Consider the following 20395-nt stretch of genomic DNA (forward strand, 5'->3'; position numbering starts at 1 on the left):
GCAAATCTAACCTATGGCCTCTGAGGCTCACCTACCACCGGCCAAGCAAACTACTCAGTGGATGGACCCGATCGGAAGGGAGGACCGTGTAGAATGGGACCCCAAGTGCCTTAAAACCAACAGGCCTGCTGGGCCGGCCGAGACCCGAGGCATTCCGAGATTACTGTCCAGAGGCACTCTCCCCTTTTTGACACTCAAATCTCAGAGGCATCGAACACTTGAAACCTCAGCCTGCGGGAGGGAAACAAGCTTGACCACTCCCTCTCTTGGCAAGGTTATTGGAAACAGGCCTTCTGCGACCTCCTGCAGGGTAAACAGCAAAACTACCTAGGAATTTCTCTGACCCAAACAATCACATTTTTAGAACTGTCTCATGTCAAACAGTGAAAGGCAGAATCACGCATGCAGTACTTGCCTTCCGTTCTATTGCAGGTGGTAGGGTTTTGTACAAAACACCTGGATCACATTGAGAGTAAAAAGGGCTAAAGAACAATGAGATGCAATGTGGCACTAAATCCAGGCTTTAGATATCCTACCCCTACCCCCTGCCAAATAGAAAACAGTTTAAAAGTACACTTTGGGGGACAATTAGGAAAAGTGTAGAGAGAGATATCTAATCTGCTCAATATCTGGTGGATAATTGTACTGTGGTTCGGTAGAAGAATGCTGTTAGAGGACATGTCTTAAAATATTAGGGGGACACCTGCGATTTATTTTCAGATACACTCAAAAAGAGCCTCTCACAGTCCATTTTGATTCATAGCCACCCTATATAGGGCTTGTCCATCTTTATGGCAACAGACATGCATCTTCCAGAGAGTGGCTAGTGGTTTTGAACACTGAGCCTTGTGGTTAGCAGTCCAATGTTTTTCTGATATTAAACAACTAGACAATTCTGATAATTTATGCATCTGCTGATCTATTTTTTTTCAACCTTGCTGCCCGTTGTAAATAATAATGGGAAGTCCAGATAAAATAGTGGAGCCCTGGTGTCACAGTGGAGTGCACACAGAACTAACTGCTAACCACAAGGTCAGTGGTTCAAACCCATCAGCCACTCTAGAGGAGAAAGGCAAGGTCGTCCACTCACGGAAAGATTTAAACCCTCAAAACCCCAAGGAGTTCCACCCTGTTGATCGGGTAGCTAAACGTCCGGATGGAATCGATGGCAGCAAGTTTGGGGCTTTGTTTTGTTGTTTCATTAACTTTTTTTTTAACTTGAAATCTTTTTCTAAGTTCAGAATATAAAATTTGACACTAGAAGTAGCTATAACTTCGTTAGTATAGCTAAAACAAAGAATATTGATCATTGTTGAGTTGAACTTCGAGAGTTCGTTTTAGTCTTCTCTCCACTCGTGTGTGGTTGAAAATATTCATACAAATCGTTTGGGAAACAAGGTCAATTGTATCCCAAGAAAGGACACCGAGACCAACCCCACACACGCGTCCTTTGACTGTGGACTGGCCCCGCGAACCGCAGCTTAAGCGTTTCGGTCCAGCAAGCGGCTTCCGAGACTTCGGTTGCCACCGCCTCCAGGAAACCGGAACGGGCGCTTCTTTGGGGCTTCCTCCAACGCGCCCCTTTCTGGGAGTCGCTATGTGGCACCCATTCAGTCCGCGACCCTAGAGAGGGCGCACAGGTGCTCCCCGAACCCCGAGCAGGCGGACTCAGCTCACTGTCCGCAACTTCCGTTTGCGGGGCCGCCGAGCTTTCCGGAAATGAGAGTCGGATTTCGTATCCTGTGTGGGGCCCACTGACTCGGCTCCACTTTCATAGGCCCAGCTTTTTCCGTTACGGCACTTCCATTGGTCTAAACTCCCTCTGGAGGCGGGCCTTGAGGGTAGATTCGTATTCTCATTGGTCCTGGCTCCAGTTGGCATGGCGGGCACCGGTGCGCCCATTGGTAGCTTACCAGCGCGCGTCGCCTTGGCTCTGACGTCACCCGCGGGCGCCCACCGTGACGTAGCGAGATCGACTACCTAAACCGGCGGCTGTGGCGGCTTCCGACGGCGGCGGCGACGACTCGGCGGAGGCTGAGCTGAGGCTATCGTGGCAGGGATAGCGACGGCAGCAGCTATGGCTGGGGCAGGGCCCGCCCCGGGGCTCCCGGGTGCAGGAGGGCCCGTGGTCCCGAGCCCTGGCGCTGGGATCCCGGGAAAGAGCGGCGAGGAACGCTTGAAGGAAATGGAAGCCGAGATGGCTCTGTAAGGCCCGCGACACAGCGCGCTAAAAGCCTTCCTTTAGGCAGAGCCCCCAACTCCTCGAGGCTCCGGGCCACTATGGCTCCGAAGTGGGGAAGTGGGAGGCGGGCATGGGAAGAGGCTGGGCAGGGGTGAAGGCGGTGTCAAGATAGCCCGAGCGTTCCTGAGTGAATGTGAGGCGCTGATCTCTGGTACCTGCCCCGCGCCCATAGGTTTGAGCAGGAAGTTTTAGGAGCTCCGATAACCGGAATCCCGACGGCTGTGCCCGCCGTGCCTACTGTCCCCACCGTCGAAGCGATGCAGGTCCCGACAGCGCCAGTGATCCGCCCCATTATCGCGACCAACACATACCAGCAGGTACAGTAGAGCTAGGGGTACGAATCAAACACAGCCCACCGCAAGCCGACCCGCCGCCGTGTTGATTAACTAGCCTGGAACACTGTATGGACCATACCCTGTGCTAGGTGCGGAGGGCTCAGTAATGAATCAGATGGTTTCTCTGCCCCTGGTAGCCTATGGTCCCAACCAAAAACTTTCAGCAAGAATAAAAATGTCCTGATTGCTTTAAAATGTATATTTGTGTTAAAATCGTTCAATTGCAATAGTCATTTCGAGTGCTTAGTGGCCAACTATGTGTGACCACAGGAGAGAATTTTTAAATTTTTATGATAAGTGAAACTCAGTTGACAAACGATTTTTGGGTGCCTCCTATGCACCAAAGGAACTCTGACACAGAGGGATAGGTATTGGGCTGCTAACCTCAAGGTCAGCAGTTCAAAACCACCAGCTGCTCCAAGGGAAAAAGATGAGGTGTTGTGCTCCTTTAAAGATTTACAGCCTCAGAAACCTTGGGTCACGATAGGTCAAAATAGACTCCACAACAATGGGTTCTCTATGTACCAGGCACTATTCTAGTTAGATATGCTTAATACCTAGAATCATGCCTGGTACATAGAGAACCCATTGTAACCTCCACTGCCATTGAGTTGATTCTGACTCATAACAACCCAAGAGGACAGGGTAGAGCTGCTCCCTGTGGGTCTCCGAGACTAACTCTTTAAGGGAGTACATAGGCAAGAACCAAACAGAGAAGGGACAACAAGACCTGTTGGGAGTTTACATTTTACGATGGGGAGAAAGGAGGAACACCCTCCCACCCCCCACCCCCCGTGGCATAGTGGCATAGTCCACATGCTGGACTGCTAACTGCAGGGTCAGCAGTTAGAAACCACCAGCTGCTCTGCAGAAGGTTAAGACTTTATACTTAGCGAGTTACAATTTCAGAAATCTACAGGGCGGTTCTACCTGTCCTATAGGGTCACGATGAGTCAGAATCAACTGGCTGGCAGTGACTCATCTGTGTCAAGAATTTGGAAGGACAGCTACCTGGCCAACCCACTGGAAGAAATCTGTATTTATGCCCATTCCAAAGAAAGATGAAAGGACAGTTACCTGGCCAACCCACTGGAAGAGATCTATATTTAGGCCCATTCCAAAGAAAGATGACCCAGCACTGTGTGCATTGAACAATGTGACTAATATATGCAAGTGAAATTTTGCTGAAGATAATTCAAAATCAGTTCCAACAGTACATAACAGGGAGCTACCAGAAATTCAAGCCAGATTCGGAAGTGGGTGTCACCTGAGGACTGTCATTACTGATGTCAGATGGACCTTGGTTGAAAGCAGGAAATAGGAGGAAGGTGTTTACTTGTGTTTTCATTGATTGTACTGTAGTATTTGACTGGATCATCACAAACTACAGAGAACGTTGGGAAGAATGAGAATTCCAGCCCCTTAATTGTGCTCACTTGGACCAGTTGTTTGAACAGAACAAAGGAGTGCTGTGTGCTTTAAAATCAGGAAAGGTGTGTGTCAGCATTGTGTCCTTTCATCATTGAGTGCGTATGCGGAGCAAACAGCCCCGAGACCCTTTGGACTATACGACGGAGAGCACAGCATCAGACTGGAAAACGCTCTGCAGCAACCTGCGATAGGCACACAGATAGGCAGGCAGATGACACGACCTTGCTCACTGGAAGTGAGGAGGACTTGAAGCACTTGCTGATGATCTGATCGCCGACTGTAGCCTTCAGTGTGGATTATAACTCCCTGTAAAGAGGCCCCAGGTCCTCACAACCCGACCAGTAAACAATGTAATAAGCAGAAGACATTGGTATTACCAAGGATTACATTTTCTTGGATCCACAATCAATGTTCGTGAAGTCAAGAAATCAAATAACGTGGTATTGAGCAAGTTTGCAACAACAAAAAAAAATCTCTCTTAAAATGTTGAAGAGCAAGTTTGTCACTTTGATTAAGGTGTGCCTGACCTATGTTTGAGAAACAGATTGTAGGAGCCAAGGGCAAGGGATGATGGTGGCTTGGACCGGAGAGGTGGAGAGGACAAGGTGGACATAATATTAGCCCTGGTAGCTTAGTGGCTACCCACTGGGCTGCTAACTGCAAGTCAGCAGTTTGAAACCAACAGCACCCCACGGGAGAAAGATGGAACTTCCTACTCCCATAAAGAGTTCATCTTCAGAAACTGACACGGGCAGTTCTGCCCTATCCTGTAGGGTCACTGTGAGTGTGACTACTCAATGACCATCGACTCAATGGTGGTGAGTTTTGATTAAGATGAGAGAAGGTGACAAGAGAAATGGCTACTGGACAGGAATGAGGACTGAAATCTCACCCTGGCTGGTGTGATCCAAAGGTCTCCTGAGAAGTAGCGTTTGTACCAAGAGCCAAAGGTTGACATATAACCAGCCCTACACGAAGCAAAGAGAATAAGGACCTGGGTCTGAGTCTCTCTGTTGCCCTTCTCCCCAACAGGTCCAGCAGAGTCTGGAGGCTCGGGCAGCCGCTGCAGCCACAGTGATTAGCCCCATGGTGGGGCCCCCCTTTGTAGGCCCAGGTGAGGAGGATGGGGTGGGAGTGAATTTGAGGCTGATTGATGGTAGAGGGGGTTGCTTCCCACCTTTCATGTCTCTCCCCTCTCAACAGTTGGCTTCGGCCCTGGTGATCGGAGTCACCTGGACAGTCCAGAGGCACGCGAAGCCATGTTCCTGCGACGGGCAGGTGGGTGAGCGGCCAGGGACCCACATTTCCCTAGAAATCACCACAGTGTCTCCTGTTTCTCAGGCACTCTTGTTTAGACTCCTTGGCCTCTTGTCTACCCCCTTGGTCTCCGTCTCCCTACTCTAAAACTCACGCTTCTCCCTCTACTTCATTCCCGCCCTGGGCTTGTCACCTTCCTCAGACAATCCTGGTCCATCACTTCAGGATTATTCAGATGCGTTTGGTTTTTATGAGACTGAACTTGGTCATGACCAATGGCCTACTCCCTCACTTTCTTAATTCCAACCCTGTCTTCTCCCCAGGACTAAGCACACTCTAACAGGCGCTACAGTTCTTGATTGGTCTTGCTCATCTTAGTCCTCCTTTAAAATAAAAGCTATTGGAAAGTAAATAAATAAAAGCTCTAGAAAGGGTAGGGAACTTGGTCCCTATCCCATAGTTTTGCATACAATTCACCAAGCTCCTCACCTGGCAATAGGAGTTCTGGTGGCAGGCTGGGTTATGCATTGGGCTGCTAGCCGCAAGGTCAGCAGTTCTAACCCACCAGCTGCTCCAAGGGAGAAAGGTAATGATTTCTACTCCCAGAAAGATTTAGAGCTTCAGAAAACCACGGGAGCAGTTCTCCCCTGTCCTCTGGGGTCGCTGTGACTATGAGTCAGAATCTACTCTGGCAGTGAGTGGCTTAGGTGTCCACCGAGCAGGCCTTTTACAGAGAGAGACAGCCCACGTCCTCTCTAGGAGCTGGAAACACTGCTGGCACATGCCTCCTCTCCCTCCTAGCTGTCACCTCGTTATAGGCTCCTGACCTGTCCTTGGCCCATGCTATTCTTCCCGCTTGTTACCCAACCTCACAGCGACCCTGTAGGACAGGGCAGAACTGCCCCTGTGCTTTTCCAGGGCTGTAACTCGTTACAGGAGAAGACACCCTCATCTTCCTCCAGAGGAGCAGCTAGTGAGCAGCCCCACCAGAGTCCCTACGTGCCTGTATGAAACACAGTGCTCCCAGTTGGGTCTGAATCTCTGCAGGTGGACTTTTTGTCTTGTTCATCTGGTGGCCTTGCGGTGGGGCTGCTCACATCTCTCACTCTCCACCCTGCTTTTGATCCAAATGCCCGTTGGAGCCAGTTGCCCTGCCTAGCTCCCAACCTTGCCGTCAAGCCTCAGGGCCCTCAGGATACCCTTGGCTCCGGCAACAAGGCCAGGCTGGGGGTAGGGGACTGCTCACCCACCTCTTGACCTTTAGCTTGTAATGTTCCCTCACCCTGGCATGCTAAGCTGAAAGTGTGGGGGGCTCGGGGCTCATTCACTTTGCCTGGCCTACTCCTCAGAGGACTCCCTGAGGCTCCCCCTGAGTGCCTCTGGTGGCTTGGTGTGTGTCCCCCCCACCCCACCCCCAACAGGACTGTGGGCAGGGAAAGACCACAGTGGAGCTCTGCTCACTGGACACGTGGAAGGCTTCCCAGGCTGCCTGGAAAGGGTCCCCAGACCTCAGGGTCTCTGAACGCTCTGCCCATGACACACAGCCCCATCTCTCTCTCCCACAGCCGTGGCCCCCCAGAGGGCCCCTATCCTGCGGCCGGCCTTCGTCCCCCATGTGCTGCAAAGAGCAGGTGAGGGGCCATGGTCCTCATTGCCACCACATCCCCACCCCCACACTTACGACTCACCTACTAACACCCTGACAGATTCTGCTCTCTCTTCTGCAGCAGGCGGCCCCCGCCCGATGACCCTCCGGCCACCTCACCAGGCCCTCGTGGGCCCCCCTCTGCCGGGGCCCCCTGGACCACCCATGATGCTTCCACCAATGGCTCGGGCCCCAGGGCCACCCCTGGGCTCCATGGCAGCTCTCAGGCCTCCCCTGGTGAGTGTGGGCTGGTGCGGGAGGCCCTGAGTCTGGACCCATTGAACTGTGTCGAAGTCGCCTGCCCCGGGTTCTCACGTCTCTCCTTCTCTGTCATGTCTCCGTGCCTCCCGACGCTTTGTGGCTGCTCAGTGTTTCTGACATCTCTCTCGGTGCCCTGGTTCCTCTCTCTCCACTGGCATTTTTGTTTGTCCTTGTGTGTGTCTTTGTCAGACAGACGGCTTTGTCTCTGAGGCTCTGTTCTCCTCTCTGTGACTCCGTCCCTCATTTCCTGCTGTCCGGCCGCAGGTCCTGGCTCTGCTGTTTGGGCCAGGAGTCAGAGTCAGGTCTGCGCTGTGACCTGACCCTCGCGCGTCCTTGTTTGCCCTCAGGAAGAGCCAGCAGCCTCCCGAGAGCTGGGCCTGGGCCTGGGCCTGGGCCTCAAAGAGAAGGAAGAGGCGGTGGTTGCAGCGGCCGGGCTGGAGGAGGCCGGTGCTGCTGTGGCTGTGGGGGCAGGGGGCACCCCATCCGGCCCTGTAGTCATTGGACCCAGCCTGCCACTGGCCCTGGCCATGCCATTGCCTGAGCCCGAGCCCCTGCCCCTGCCGCTAGAGGTAGTCCGTGGCCTGTTGCCCCCACTACGCATTCCCGAGCTCCTGTCCCTGCGTCCAAGGCCCCGGCCCCCTCGCCCTGAACCGCCCCCTGGCCTCATGGCTCTTGAGGTAAGCTGAATGTTCCTTGGTGGAGAGTGGGGGATTGTGGGGGTGGGCAAGAGTTTCCACACAGACCAGAAGCACATGTAGCCTTCTGCCCATGGAGGGAACAATGACCTGAGGGGCTGGAGGGACCTGGACGGGGGCAGACACCTCCGCTGCGAACCATACACTACAGCAGCAGGAGGAGCGGGAAGGAGGGGGCCGAAAGACTTCCACCCCCAGCCCTCTGCGCCCCCAAATAGGTCCCCGAGCCCCTGGGTGAGGACAAGAAGAAAGGGAAGCCAGAGAAGCTGAAGCGCTGCATCCGCACAGCGGCCGGGAGCAGCTGGGAGGACCCCAGCCTGCTGGAGTGGGATGCCGGTAAGGGGCACACGCCGGCTAGGCCCGGTCAGATTGCAGCTCTAACGCAGGGGCCCCTCACCTTCCCTGTGGCAGGGCCTTGCTGGAACTGATGGGCACCCAGGTCTTTACTCCCAAAGGGACTGACTTGCTGAAATGCCCGAGCATTCCTCGTGCCTCCTCCTCCTCCTCCTCATGAGGGGTCTCGTAATAAAGTCCTGGGAAATCAGCATTTTATAGATAAACAGAGCCGTCGGGTGAACCCCATATATTCACCCTGAACCTGCTGCCTGGTGCGCTGCTTCCGCCCTTTATGTGGGGTTTGCTTGTTGCTCAACCGTTTGAAGCAAATCGGAAGCCTGATTGTACTTCACATCGCGCTACCTCGTTATTCGTCTCCTAAAAATAGTTTCTCCCATAGCACTATCCCGTGACCATTGCCAAGAAAATTAGTCATATTTACATGGAACCTCCTATTTAATTCATGTTCAAATGCCCGCAGTTGTCCTCAGATGCCTGCCTGTTCCATCTCCTGACGGTCATTTAGCGTAGTCTGCGCCTCTGCCACCTTGGTGTCTTGGTTGTGTGTACGTCTGTCTCTGTGGCAGGCCCCACCCTCTCAGAGCATCCGACTGCTTCCTCCTCCTCCAGGAGCACTTGTTTGCAGTTTCCTGGGTCTCCAGAGACACCATGAGGCGATAAATCCAAGCTGACTCAGAGGCGTCCTTGACCTCTTGGGTGCCTAGCTGCTCCCACTCAGACTCTGGCAGCCTCAGTCCCAACACAGCCAGTGCACGTCCTAGACCCTCCTCCGGTGACCCGGGGCAAAGCGCCCGTGTGCTCATCTCCAGTGCAGGGACAGCAGAGTAGGTGTCCGCTGAGGCGCCTGTTGGAGAAGGGTCAGACGGTTTATTCCTTGCAGGGGCTCCAGCGGGAATCAGAAGGAGCCCGAGTGGTAGTGTGGGTTACGCATTGGGCCGCTAACCACAAAGTCAGTAGTTCAAAACCACCAGCCACTCCGTGGGAGAAAGATGAGCCTTTGTGTTCCCTTAAAGACTAAGACTGCCTCGGAAATGCACAGGGACAGTTCTGCTCTGTCCTACTGGGTCGCTGTGAGGCGGCCGCCTAGATGGCAGTGAGTTTTGGCTGAGGGGCATCGGAACAGGCTTTGCTGAAGAAGCAGAGCTGAGCAGAGAAAGCCTGGGGTGCCTCGCCTGGAGGAGGCAACAGGAGCCCACGGAAAGACGGGAGGCTGCAGTCAGGGGTCCAGTGGGAATGAGTGGGACGCCTGTGGGTGGAAAGAGCAATGCTGCCAGGGCTGAAAGTGAGGACTCCGCCAAGAGCCTGGAACCTGAGCCTGCCACTCACTGGTCGTGTGACTTTGGGGGAGGCAATTTGACCCCTGTGCCTCAGTGTAAACCGTCCCAAAAAGGGGTGGGGAACAGGGCAGTGCAGGGGGAGGGCAGGAATAGGGAGCTGATGGCTACAAGAAAGAAAAGGTTCCCAAATTGGTTGTGGTGATGATCACACAGCTCTCAATCTGATTAAAACCTGTTGTTGGCTGCTAACCTCAGAGTCAGCAGTTCAGACCCTCGTCATCCTCAGGAGAAAGATGAGCCTTTCTGTTCCGGTGAAGAGTTAGTCCGGGAAACCCACAAGGGGAGTCTACCCTGTCCTGTAGGGGCCCTGTGAGTCGGCATCAACTCGGTGGCAATGAGTTTGGTTCGGGTTTTGAGTTGTATATGAATGACATGCCACTGAAACTTCAAAACGAAACCAAGTCCGTTGCTATGGACTCATTCTGACAGTGGCGCTATAGAGGGTTTCTGAGGCTCTGAGTCTTGATGGGAGCCAACAGCTATGTCGCTCAGGCGGATTTGAACCTCGGGCTTCTCCGGTTAGCTGTCCAACACTTAGCCAACAGCACCCCTGCGCTCCTGGTGGAAGGGCTGAAGATGTCAAAGGTCAGGAGTGCTTAGCAGAGAGCCTGTCGGAGGGCAAGTAAGAACAGCCCTGGAAGAGACCGCTGGGCGCACGGAGGGATGGAGGAAGGGTGGGGCCAGTCAGTAAGGTGGCCTGGGCCTGGCAGCACTAGGTGTCCATGGGCCCTGACTTCTCTTTCCCAACTCCAGATGACTTCCGGATCTTCTGTGGGGACCTGGGCAACGAGGTGAATGACGACATCTTGGCACGTGCCTTTAGCCGCTTCCCGTCCTTCCTTAAGGCCAAGGTCATCCGGGACAAGCGCACAGGCAAGACTAAAGGTTACGGCTTCGTCAGCTTCAAGGACCCCAGTGACTACGTGCGCGCCATGCGCGAGATGAATGGTGGGCAAAGTCTCCCCCGGGAGCCTGGGCGTGGGGGGGTACGTGGCAGGGACCTCCATACGCTTCACCTTGAGCCCTCCCTCCCCACAGGGAAGTATGTGGGCTCCCGCCCCATCAAGTTGCGGAAGAGCATGTGGAAGGACCGGAACCTGGACGTGGTGCGGAAGAAGCAGAAAGAGAAGAAGAAGTTGGGCCTGAGATAGGGTCCGTGACTCGGCCCCCCACCTGGCCGGACGCTGGCTCTTCCCCACACCTCTCTTTGAGAACCACCCCCCACCCAAGTGTATCCCCTCACCTGCTCCCACCCAGTTTCAATAAATGTCTGCTCATTTCCATCCTTGGCTGGGCCCCAATGTGGAAGCACTGGAGAGAGCCGTGGAGTGGTGGGGCGGGGTACCCAGGTAAACATCCACAGAGGAGGCAGAGTGCTCTCCCCTCCTCAGACCCCGGCGCTAGCGCCGCCCGACTTCTCATCACCAAGGTGCGGTGCGGGCTCTCCTGGGCCCTGCCCTTCTGGGCCCACAGCCTTCTCTGCACGCCTCCACCCGGCAGGCTGACCGAGGCCACGGCCGGTGCTGGGGTTACACAAGTCACCAGTCCTCGAGTCCTGCCCTTTTCCATCTCATGGTCCGTTGGCAGGGGAAGTATGAGGTCAGCCGTGACCACACTGAGTGCTAGGGGCTAAAGTGAGCAGCCCAGGGGCCACCGGGCTCCCAGGAGGCATCTGAGCCCACCTGGGGGTCAGGCGGCTTCCTAGAGGCTCCATGCCGCAGCCATGACATTCTGTGGTCCCCATCTCTGCCTCTGCCAGTCTCACCCACCACGTCTCTGAGGCTGCTCTGCCAACGTGCTGCCCCTGCAAGGGCCTTGCTTCTGTCTCGCACCGAGCATGGTCCTGTACTTCCTGTCTCTGAATCTGTTCTCCCTGTATGTCATTGTCTGGACTTGGGGTGAGGAAGAAATTGGTGATGCCTAGAGAGGGCCTTCAAAGTCAGAGTGGGAGGGAATGCCGTTAGCTTGTCATCTCACTTTTCCATGAACTTTTGGAAGGCAGCCCCGCCCCCCTGTGAGCCCACCCTGGGTTTCCCAGCTGTGAGTTTGTCTGCTTGCCCACCTACCTGCATGGTAAAGGCTCAGACTCTCCCCTCTACCAAACCAACAGCAAGCCGGGGGTGCAGGGTGAGTAGCCTCCCAGCTAGGTGCCTCAGGGTTTGCACTGGACAGGGATGGCCATGGTTCTGGGACAGGAAGAGGGCAAGGCTTTGGGAGAGGGGCTTCCAGGATGCGAATCCCCAAGGGACATGGCCATCTGGCGTCCTCGCTGGGGAAAGCTAGTTGAGTGCTGTGTAGAAGTGGCAGGGATGTGGCAGGGCCTGCGGGACATCTCCGACTTCCTGCGTTCCCCCTTTACAGCCCTACTCTGACGTCACATTTTCCACTCTGGCCTGTGGGTCAGGAGGGTGAGGGCCTCCCTCTCCAGCAGGAAGTGCCCTTCAGCCCCCCTCCCACCTGGGCTAGACCACCCAGCCCCAGGACCCTCATCCTCGCTGGCCCCACCCCCACCCATCACTAGCCTCCTGTCCCCAACCCCCTTCAATCACTGCTACTGGCAGGCAGGAAAGGAGACAGAAAGAATGGAACCAGAAAAGAGTTCTGAGAATGGGAGGAATTGAGAAGAGAGTAGAGGGCTCAGACAGACGACAGACGGGGCCACTAAGCAAGGGTGGCATGGAGAGATGCAGATGAGAACCAGTCAGAAATAAGTGCACCAAGAAGGGAGATGGGGAAAGGTGGGAACACTGGGGAGCTTCCATAGCCAGAGACCAGGGCTTAGCAGGAAAAACAGGTGGCAAGTCCCCACTGGAGTCAGTGGGCTACAGACTCCGTTGGGAGACCCATGGGTGGGGAGATAGGAGGAGAGAGAGACAGATAAAGATAAGCAGACAGGAAGGAGCCCTCTGATTCTCAGGCCAGACTGGAAAATGTGACGTCACAGGGGGGCAGTCACGGGGAAAGACTGAAGAGGAAACTTGAAACCACCTCTGGAGGCCCAGGACCTAGTGGCCTGGGAAGGTCAGGCTCAGGTTGGTTGGAGTGGGGGGGAAGAGGGGGCGGTGATGCCTGAGGGTTCTGTGGACCACCCAACTCTGGATCCAGTCCTAGCAGCCCCCACCCACTGTGTCACCCTGACCAGGGACTCTCCTCTTGAAGCCCAGTTTCCCTTCTGTCAGAATGGACCATCCCTGTCTGCAAGCAGAAGCTAGACAATGCATAGGGAAGGGGTCTAGCTGATGCCTTTGAAATGTAGGCTTGGTATACAATATTGAACATACCTTGGACATGCCAGGAGAGTGAACAAATCTGTTTTGGAAGAAGATCGGCCAGAAAGCTCCTTAGAAGCGAGGATGGTGAGACTTCATCTCCCATACTTTGGACATGTTGTCAGGAGGGACCGGTCCCTGGAGAAAGACATCATGCTTGGTAAAGTGGAAAGTCAACAACAAAAAAGAAACCTTCAACAGTAGACTCAAACACAGATTTTCAGGAGTTGTGGGACCGGGCAGCATGTTTGCTCCGCTGTACTGGGGTCCAACCAACCAACTCGAAGGCATTTAGCAACAAACAACATGCACTGCACGATGCTCATTCCCCTCCCCCTTCTGACCTTCCACCCACTCACTCCCTTGCCCAGTGACTTGCAAGGGATTCTGGGAGAGGTTCTTAGCCAAGAAGCTATCATTTGGGTGACAGTTAATAAGATGAAATGAGAATGGCAAGTGGATAATGACTGAAAAAAACCATTGCCGTAGAATCCATTCTGACTCAGGACGGGGTAGAACTGTCGGTGTCCATGGGTCTCTGAGCCTCATCTTTCTCTCTCAGAGCAGTTGGTGGTTTCAAACTGCTGACCTCGGTGTTAGCAGCCCAGCATAGAACCACTCCACCGCTAGGGCTCCTTTCCTTAATGACTGAAGCTGGGTGAAGAGTGAGGAAGGTCCACATAACTAATTAGGTTATTTTTGATGAGATGATAAATATCATGTGCCTGCTAATCTCAAGGTTGGTGGTTCAAATCCACCAGCTACTCCACATAAAAAAGATGAGGCTATCTGTCTCTGTAACCCTGTATTGGGTTCACTAGGAGTCAGAATTGACTCAGTGGCAGTGAGTTTGGTTTAAAAGGAGCCCTGGTGGTATAGTGAGTTATGGGTTTGGCTGCTAAGCAAAGTCAGCCGTTCAAATCTACCAGCTGCCCTGCAAGAGAAAGATGAGATTCTCTGCCGCCATAAAAATCTACAAACCAAAAATTTTAAAAATTCTACAAGCCAAGAAACCCATTGCTACTCTATTCTAGAGAGTGGCTAAGAGTGAGAGCTGACTGGATGGTGGGGAGCTTGGATTGGGGGGGGGCTTGGTGTTTTTAATGTAGCATGACAGATATATGCACAGACTCTGCAGCTAGATGGTGAGATTGAGAAAATAAAAGAACAGGATAAGATAGTTATATTTGAATTTTGGATCGGGGATAATTACTCAGTATAAGCCTGCCCTGAATATTACATATTCCATAGGCACCTCTCTTGTTTGTTTCAGAGAATGTTAAAATCATCCCAGCAATTGTCTCCTGAGGACCCAGTGTTCCGCGCCCAGTGAAACCCTCGTTCATATTATAGCACCATCCACAGCCCTGGAAAGCATGCGATTGCATATTCGGTGAATGCTCATGTTTCTCCGATTGCCCCAACCTGTCGATTATAGCATGGAAGGACACAGGCTGCACAGTCAAAAAGATGTAGGACCATGCTCCCATTGTGGAAAACTACCTAAAACAACTGGGACCAGAGATCCCATATGATCCAGCTCTACCTCTGCTGGGTCTCACCCCTAAAGAACTAAGAGACATGACATGAACCGGCCTAGGCACTTCCCTGTTCATCAGGGCACTGTTCACAGCAGCACGAACCTGGACACAGCCCCAAAGCCCTCAGCAGAATTTGGTACTTACACACAATGGGTTACTGTACATCCGTGCTGAAAACCCTCCTGAGAGCAGAAAGCATCTGACATCTCACCACACGGAGGGACCTGGGGGACAGTTTGCTGAGTGAAGTGTGTCAATCCCTGAAGGGATAGATTGTGACTTTCTCACTCCCTCCCTCTCCCCCCTCCCCCTTCCCCCTCTCTCCTTTGCCCACTGTCTCACCCTCTCTCTCTCACCACCTGCCCTCACTCACTCACTCCCACACACACACACTCATTCTCACTCCCACACACTCATTCTCACTCACTCTCCCTTGCAATCCACTCATGCTCATTCACTCACTCTCACATGCACTCACACTAAAAAAAAAAAAGACAAATATTCTATGAGACCACTACAATCAGGATTAAAACCAAGGTGAAGACTGCATACCGGAGGGGACACATTTTGGGAGTTCCCAAGAAAGGGGGCGGGAATGAAGCAATGGACGAGAGGACTGACAGGTATAGACGTGGGTGTAAAGGGGAGTGAAGGTCCATAGGGGAAGAAGAGAGACTGGGGGGGTGGGTAGAATGGGGAGGGGTTTGATGAGTGATTTGAATTGCTGAATGCCGAGTTGCTAGTCTGAAATGTAAATACCTCACCTAATTCACAACAATTAACACAGCCATGTCGGAGGAAGCCTGCCTTAATTCCTAGCTCCATGAAAAACTGATAAGAGATAAGAATAGTCATGACCTCCTGCAAGCCCGAAATGAAAGCATGGAATTCAAAGGAAGGAGCCCCCCAATAAAATGATCGCTATTACAACTGCTGCTACCCCTGCTTATATTGTCCATGCCATTATGATCCGGGGGGGGGCAGCTACAGAGCACCCCCCCTAACGCCCTTGGAAGGGGGGAGCTCCATTTGGGACTTCCTAGGTGGGCATCCCTCCACCCCACGCTATCCATATCACCCCTGCAGCTGTGACGTCATAGACAGGCCCTGTGGAAGGGTGAATGGCCGGAAATCCCACTTCCTGCTGTAGATAAGCTTTAGCAAAGCCCAGGCTATCCCAGACCCTCGCCCCCCCACCCCACCGTGGTGCACAATCAAATCCCCCAAATCTGTACACTAAGCTCTCCTTCCCCACCCCCACCCCCACCCCCATGGATCTCCATCACCTCATACAGTCCTGTCTCCTACCCCCCACCCCACCCCACCCCCAATCTGCTATTCTCTAAATGGACAGAGTTCTGACCCAAGCTACCCCAACTGCAGCCACAATCCCTGAGGCTGGGGTGGGGGTGGGGGGGCGTGTGGCTCAGCCCTGCCCCCGCCTCTGCAACTCGACCCCACAACTCCCAGCTCTGACGTCTTGGAAAATTGCCCCCTGCAGAGCCCTGGGGGGTGGGGGTGGGTATGGTATGAAATGGGGTTGAGACCCCTGGCTGGGGGCAGAGAGACCTGGCAGAGGTAAGAACAGAGCTGGCTCTGTGGGTAAAGAAGTGTCTGAGGCCCTGACTCCTGGGTCTGCGGGAGAGAAGGACTGAGGGGCAAGATTCCGGGATCCTAGAGAAGTGGGGAGCAGGGGTCTGAACGGCAGGGCCCCAAAGGTCCCCCTGCTCACCCATTGCCCTTTCAGATTTTCCAGGTCCACAGCATTCAGAACGGACATCCATGGATTTGTGGAATTGGGATGAAGCATTGCCGCAGGAGGTGCCTATGGAGAACAGGTTCTGCTCCCAGCAGGGTAAGGATGGTGGGGCTGGAAGGGTGGGGAGGGTGCCCAGGTAGGTGCCTCTGCTGACCCCTGAACGAAGGGACTCTAACCACCTCGTTGCTGGCAGGCGGAGCCGAGCTGGGTTTCTATTTCCCTGAAGCGGCACCCCAAGGGGACATGCTGACAGCGGACACGTGCTGGAAAGGTGACAGCAGGCTGCCGCCCCTGGGGAAGGGAGGGCTGGGCTCCTGAGTCTCCGCAGGGAGGAGAGAGGGTCCTAGAGCCCTAGGCCAGGTCTGCGTGAGGAGGGGCTGACAGACAGGGCCCGAGGAATAGACTACTGAATGGGTGGGTCTTTGACGGGGGTGGGGCGAGGGGGGGGCTTCAATCATTATCCATTCGCTTCCCTAAACTCACAGGGCACCCGCCGTTGGACTGGGGCTCCACCTTGCAGCACCCAGAGGCTTCCTGGGGAACCGGTGAGTGTGTGCGGGGGAACTGGGAGCCCTGCAGCACCCCGGATGGATCGCTGAAGGGAAACCAGCTAGGGCTGGTGACAGCCGTGTCCCCAACGTGGCCTGACCTGGATCCAGTGACGGGAGGCTCCCGGGGGCTGAGGGCTTCGACCTGAGAGCATCCAGGAGTGCTGAGCGCAGGGACACCTGAACTCCGCGCACCGGCACTCAGGGTCCCTTCCTCTTCACAGAACCCGCCCCTCAGGCCCTGCTGTGGTCCCCGGGAGACTGGACAGACTTCGCCTCGGACCCGTGGAGTGCCCCATCCCAAGCCCCAGGCCCAGTCGACCAGGGCCTGGGCCCCACTGCCTTCGACGGCCCTGAAGGGGTGGCGGGTGTGCACTGCACCCCCAGTACAGCAGCGGCCCCAACGTGGCCGCAGGCTCCAGCCGCTGGGAGGGTCGCCAGCTGGGACTGCTGCTCGTGGGGCGCCTCCCGCGGAGGACCGGACCCCTGGGCAGCGCCGGGCGTGGACAGCATCATTGCTCCGGGCGGGCCGGTGGGCTCGGCTTGTTGCACCTCCGTGGCTGGGGGGCTGCTCGTCCAGGCCGCCTCCCCTGCCAAGCACGACCAGACTTCAGACCGCACCAGGCCCTCGGAACTCAGCCAGCTGGCCGACCGGCCCACTTTGGCTTGCCACCCCAAAAGTAACCCCCGAGGTGAGGGTCCCCTAGGACGGAGTCAGAGGAGGGGCCGAGCGGGAGCGCCTGGGACCTTAGGGTGGGGGGGACTCAGGCGGTGTCCGGGGTTGAGGCTGAGAAACCTTCCTGCAGCAGCTGACTAGGGGACAAGCAGGTGAGGGCCTCAGACAACCTGGACGCCCTGCTCTCCGACATAAACCGAATCCACTGCCATCTGATCCACCCTGAGTCACAGCGACCCTGCAAGACAGGGTTTCCGAGACCATCAGTCTCTAACAGAGCTACCTCCTTTCCTTTCTCCCGGGGAGAGCGGCTGGTGCCTTTGGACCGCTCACCGTGTAGTACTGGACATTCACCATGTGGTAGCAAGCCAATGTTAACACTGCGCCACTCCAAAAAAATAATGTAACCTCCCCCCCCCTCACTGCCATCGAGTGGATTCCGGCTCATCAGGACGCTATAGGTTAGGGCAAAACTGCCCCTGTGGGTTACTGAGACGCTAACTCTTTATGGGGGTAGAAAGCCTCGTTTGCCTCCCACAGAGGGGCTGGTGTTTCAAACTGCTGGCCTTAGGGTTAGCAACAGCCACGTGTAACCCACTATGCCACCAGGGCTCTTCCCAGCGCCACTGGGGCTCCTGGTCTTGATCTCCAGGTGCGGAGGGTAAACTCCTCCATCCCCAAGATGGGAATGTGGGGCAGGGTCTGGATACCTGGGTTTCTAAGGCAGGGTCTCGAATCTCCCATTGTTACACACACACACACACACACACACAATGTATATATAGTATATACAATATCTTATATAATGCATACATTATATACATTGTATATACAATATATATACATTATATATGACTCTTGCTAGATCAAGAGACTCTAGCTGACCGCATAGATGTGCGTTGAGAGAACACCTGGCCACGTTCTGGGGCGTCCGAGCGGTGTCGCCTGGGGCCGGGAGGCCCGAGTGTCCACTCACTTGCCTCCGTGTCGCAGGTCCCATTCAGCTGTGGCAGTTCCTGCTGGAGCTGCTCCGGGACGGCGCGCGGACTAGCTGCATCCGTTGGACGGGCAACAACCGCGAGTTCCAGTTGTGCGACCCCAAAGAGGTGGGGCCGCTCCCCAGCCCCGCTGGGCCATAACCCCGCCCTAGTTTCCTCCGGCTTTCTCCTGCCCACCGGGCCGCCCCCCGCTGAGCCGGGCTGAGGCTCTCTGCTCCACCCCGAGTCTGCGTCCTCCTCACCCCACTGGGAGGACCCTCCGTGAGCGGTACCTGTGGGTCCAGCCCTCTCCTGCTGTGTCCGCTGCAGGTGGCGCGGCTGTGGGGGGAGCGCAAGAGGAAGCCGGGGATGAACTACGAGAAGCTGAGCCGGGGTCTGCGCTACTACTACCGCCGCGACATCGTCCTCAAGAGCGGAGGGCGCAAGTACACGTACCGCTTCGGAGGCCGCGTGCCCGGCCTGGCCTAGCCCAGCCGCCCCGCGCCCGTGGAGACCGGGAGCCGTAACCCAATAAACATGTCCCAGTCACTGCGTGTGTTGCTCTGCGTCCTTTCCACTGGTGCTGGGGAGCCCGCGTGGCCATCGCACGCACCGTCCCCTTGGGTGCTAAGTCATCCTGAGCCACCACCGACCCAAACAGACCCTCTCCTGGACAGATGAACCCCTTCAGGACCAGTGGTGAGAGTGGCGATGCCTGGAGGGTGGAGGGAATGTGCGGTGGAAAGGGGGAACCGATGACAAGAATCTACGTATAACCTCCTCCCTGGGGGATGGACAACAGAGAAGGGGGGGGGCAAGGGGAGATGTCAGAGAGTGTAAGATAAAACGAAATAATAATTTATGAATTACAAAGGGCTCCTGAGGGAGGGGGAAGGGGAGGGAGAGGGGAAAATGAGCTGATGTCAAGGGCTCAAGTAGAAGGCAAATGTTTTGAGAATGATGATGGCAACAAATGTACCAATGTGCTTGACACGATGGATGGATGGATGGATTGTGATAAGAATTGTACAAGCCCCCAATAAAATGATTTTTTTAAAAAGATGAACAATAAAACAGCAACAACAACAACAACAACAAAAAACAGACTCTGATGCTTTGTGGACCCACTGTGGGCCCACGGTATGCGGTGTGCAAAGGAATCAGATTCTTCAGTCCCCAAGGCCTCCTGGGCCTTTCCTGTGTTGGTGCACTAGTTTGTGAGTTTACCTGCCCTGTCGCCCTTGAAGATGACCCAGCGGACTTAATTGAGACCAGAAACCAGGGGGAGGATTCTAGACTGGGGAGGGCTCTGATCTGTTTCAGGTGTGTTAACGGATCTTCTCTCTGGCTGAATGGGCAGGAGAAGTAAAAAAAACCACAACCATGGAGTCAATTCTGATTCCTAGTGAGTCATCGCAGATGGGGCTGTATAGAACTGCCCCTAGGGTTTGCGAGCTGTAATCTTGACAGGAGGAGAAAGCCTCTTCTCTGACCCAAGTGGCTGGTGGGTTTCAACCGCCAACTGTACAGTCAGCAGCCCAGCGCTTAAACCACTATGCCATCCGGGCTCCTTGCAATTCTCTCATAAAAACAAAACAAACTCACTGTCATTGAGTCAATTCCAACTTATAGCAAGCCTATAGGACAGAGTAGAATTGTCCCTGTAGGTTTCTGACATTGTAAATATTTATGGAAGTAGAAAGCCTCATTTTTCTCCCATGGAGCACGTGGTTTCAAACTGCTGACCTTGGTGTTAGCAGTCCACCCACTAATTCCTTTACCCCTAGGGGGTGCCAAATTAGTTTAGTGCCTGGTGTCCCGTTTCTAGGACTCGCCAAGAACTGGCTACTATAACCTTGCAGATTGAAGGTGATAGTGACTTAAACCAGATATGGTGGGAGATTCTGAATGGAGTTTTTCAAGGCCGAGATAATATTTTGCAGACCCAAACCTTAGTTTTAATCTCTTTTCACTGCGATTTTGTTTTCTCAGTCCCCCAAGGCTTTATTCATTTGTGCCTTCTGAAGTTTGGAAACTTCAGGATGCTGAGCAGGGAGGTGGAGTC

General features: G+C 54.5%; 2 protein-coding genes across 2 annotated transcripts; both read left to right on the forward strand.

Moving 5' to 3' along the window:
- Nucleotides 1-1955: 1955 nt before the first annotated feature.
- On the forward strand, nucleotides 1956-10843 carry RBM42 (RNA binding motif protein 42). The gene is made up of 10 exons (XM_075537028.1): nucleotides 1956-2205; nucleotides 2415-2559; nucleotides 5041-5122; nucleotides 5212-5286; nucleotides 6831-6896; nucleotides 6972-7147; nucleotides 7519-7848; nucleotides 8085-8202; nucleotides 10314-10508; nucleotides 10599-10843. The coding sequence occupies exons 1-10, from the start codon at nucleotides 2078-2080 to the stop codon at nucleotides 10709-10711; spliced, it is 1428 nt and encodes a 475-aa protein (XP_075393143.1). The 5' UTR covers nucleotides 1956-2077; the 3' UTR covers nucleotides 10712-10843.
- Nucleotides 10844-16152: 5309 nt separating this feature from the next.
- ETV2 (ETS variant transcription factor 2) lies at nucleotides 16153-18819 on the forward strand. Its single transcript, XM_075536233.1, has 4 exons — nucleotides 16153-16225; nucleotides 16323-16400; nucleotides 18347-18459; nucleotides 18661-18819. Exons 1-4 carry the CDS (start codon nucleotides 16153-16155, stop codon nucleotides 18817-18819), a joined length of 423 nt encoding a protein of 140 aa, XP_075392348.1.
- Nucleotides 18820-20395: the final 1576 nt, after the last annotated feature.

Source organism: Tenrec ecaudatus, chromosome 18, assembly GCF_050624435.1.
Source record: "Tenrec ecaudatus isolate mTenEca1 chromosome 18, mTenEca1.hap1, whole genome shotgun sequence".
Lineage (NCBI taxonomy): Eukaryota > Metazoa > Chordata > Mammalia > Afrosoricida > Tenrecidae > Tenrec > Tenrec ecaudatus.

Bases quoted from the DNA above. Each gene is read 5' to 3' on its own strand.
- RBM42 (XM_075537028.1), top strand. From the start codon at position 2,078: ATGGCTGGGGCAGGGCCCGCCCCGGGGCTCCCGGGTGCAGGAGGGCCC. The intron at 2,560-5,040 runs GTACAGTAGAGC...TCTCCCCAACAG, and splicing joins CGACCAACACATACCAGCAG to GTCCAGCAGAGTCTGGAGGC. The intron at 10,509-10,598 runs GTGGGCAAAGTC...CCCTCCCCACAG, and splicing joins CGCCATGCGCGAGATGAATG to GGAAGTATGTGGGCTCCCGC.
- ETV2 (XM_075536233.1), top strand. From the start codon at position 16,153: ATGGATTTGTGGAATTGGGATGAAGCATTGCCGCAGGAGGTGCCTATG. The intron at 16,226-16,322 runs GTAAGGATGGTG...CGTTGCTGGCAG, and splicing joins CAGGTTCTGCTCCCAGCAGG to GCGGAGCCGAGCTGGGTTTC. The intron at 18,460-18,660 runs GTGGGGCCGCTC...TGTCCGCTGCAG, and splicing joins AGTTGTGCGACCCCAAAGAG to GTGGCGCGGCTGTGGGGGGA.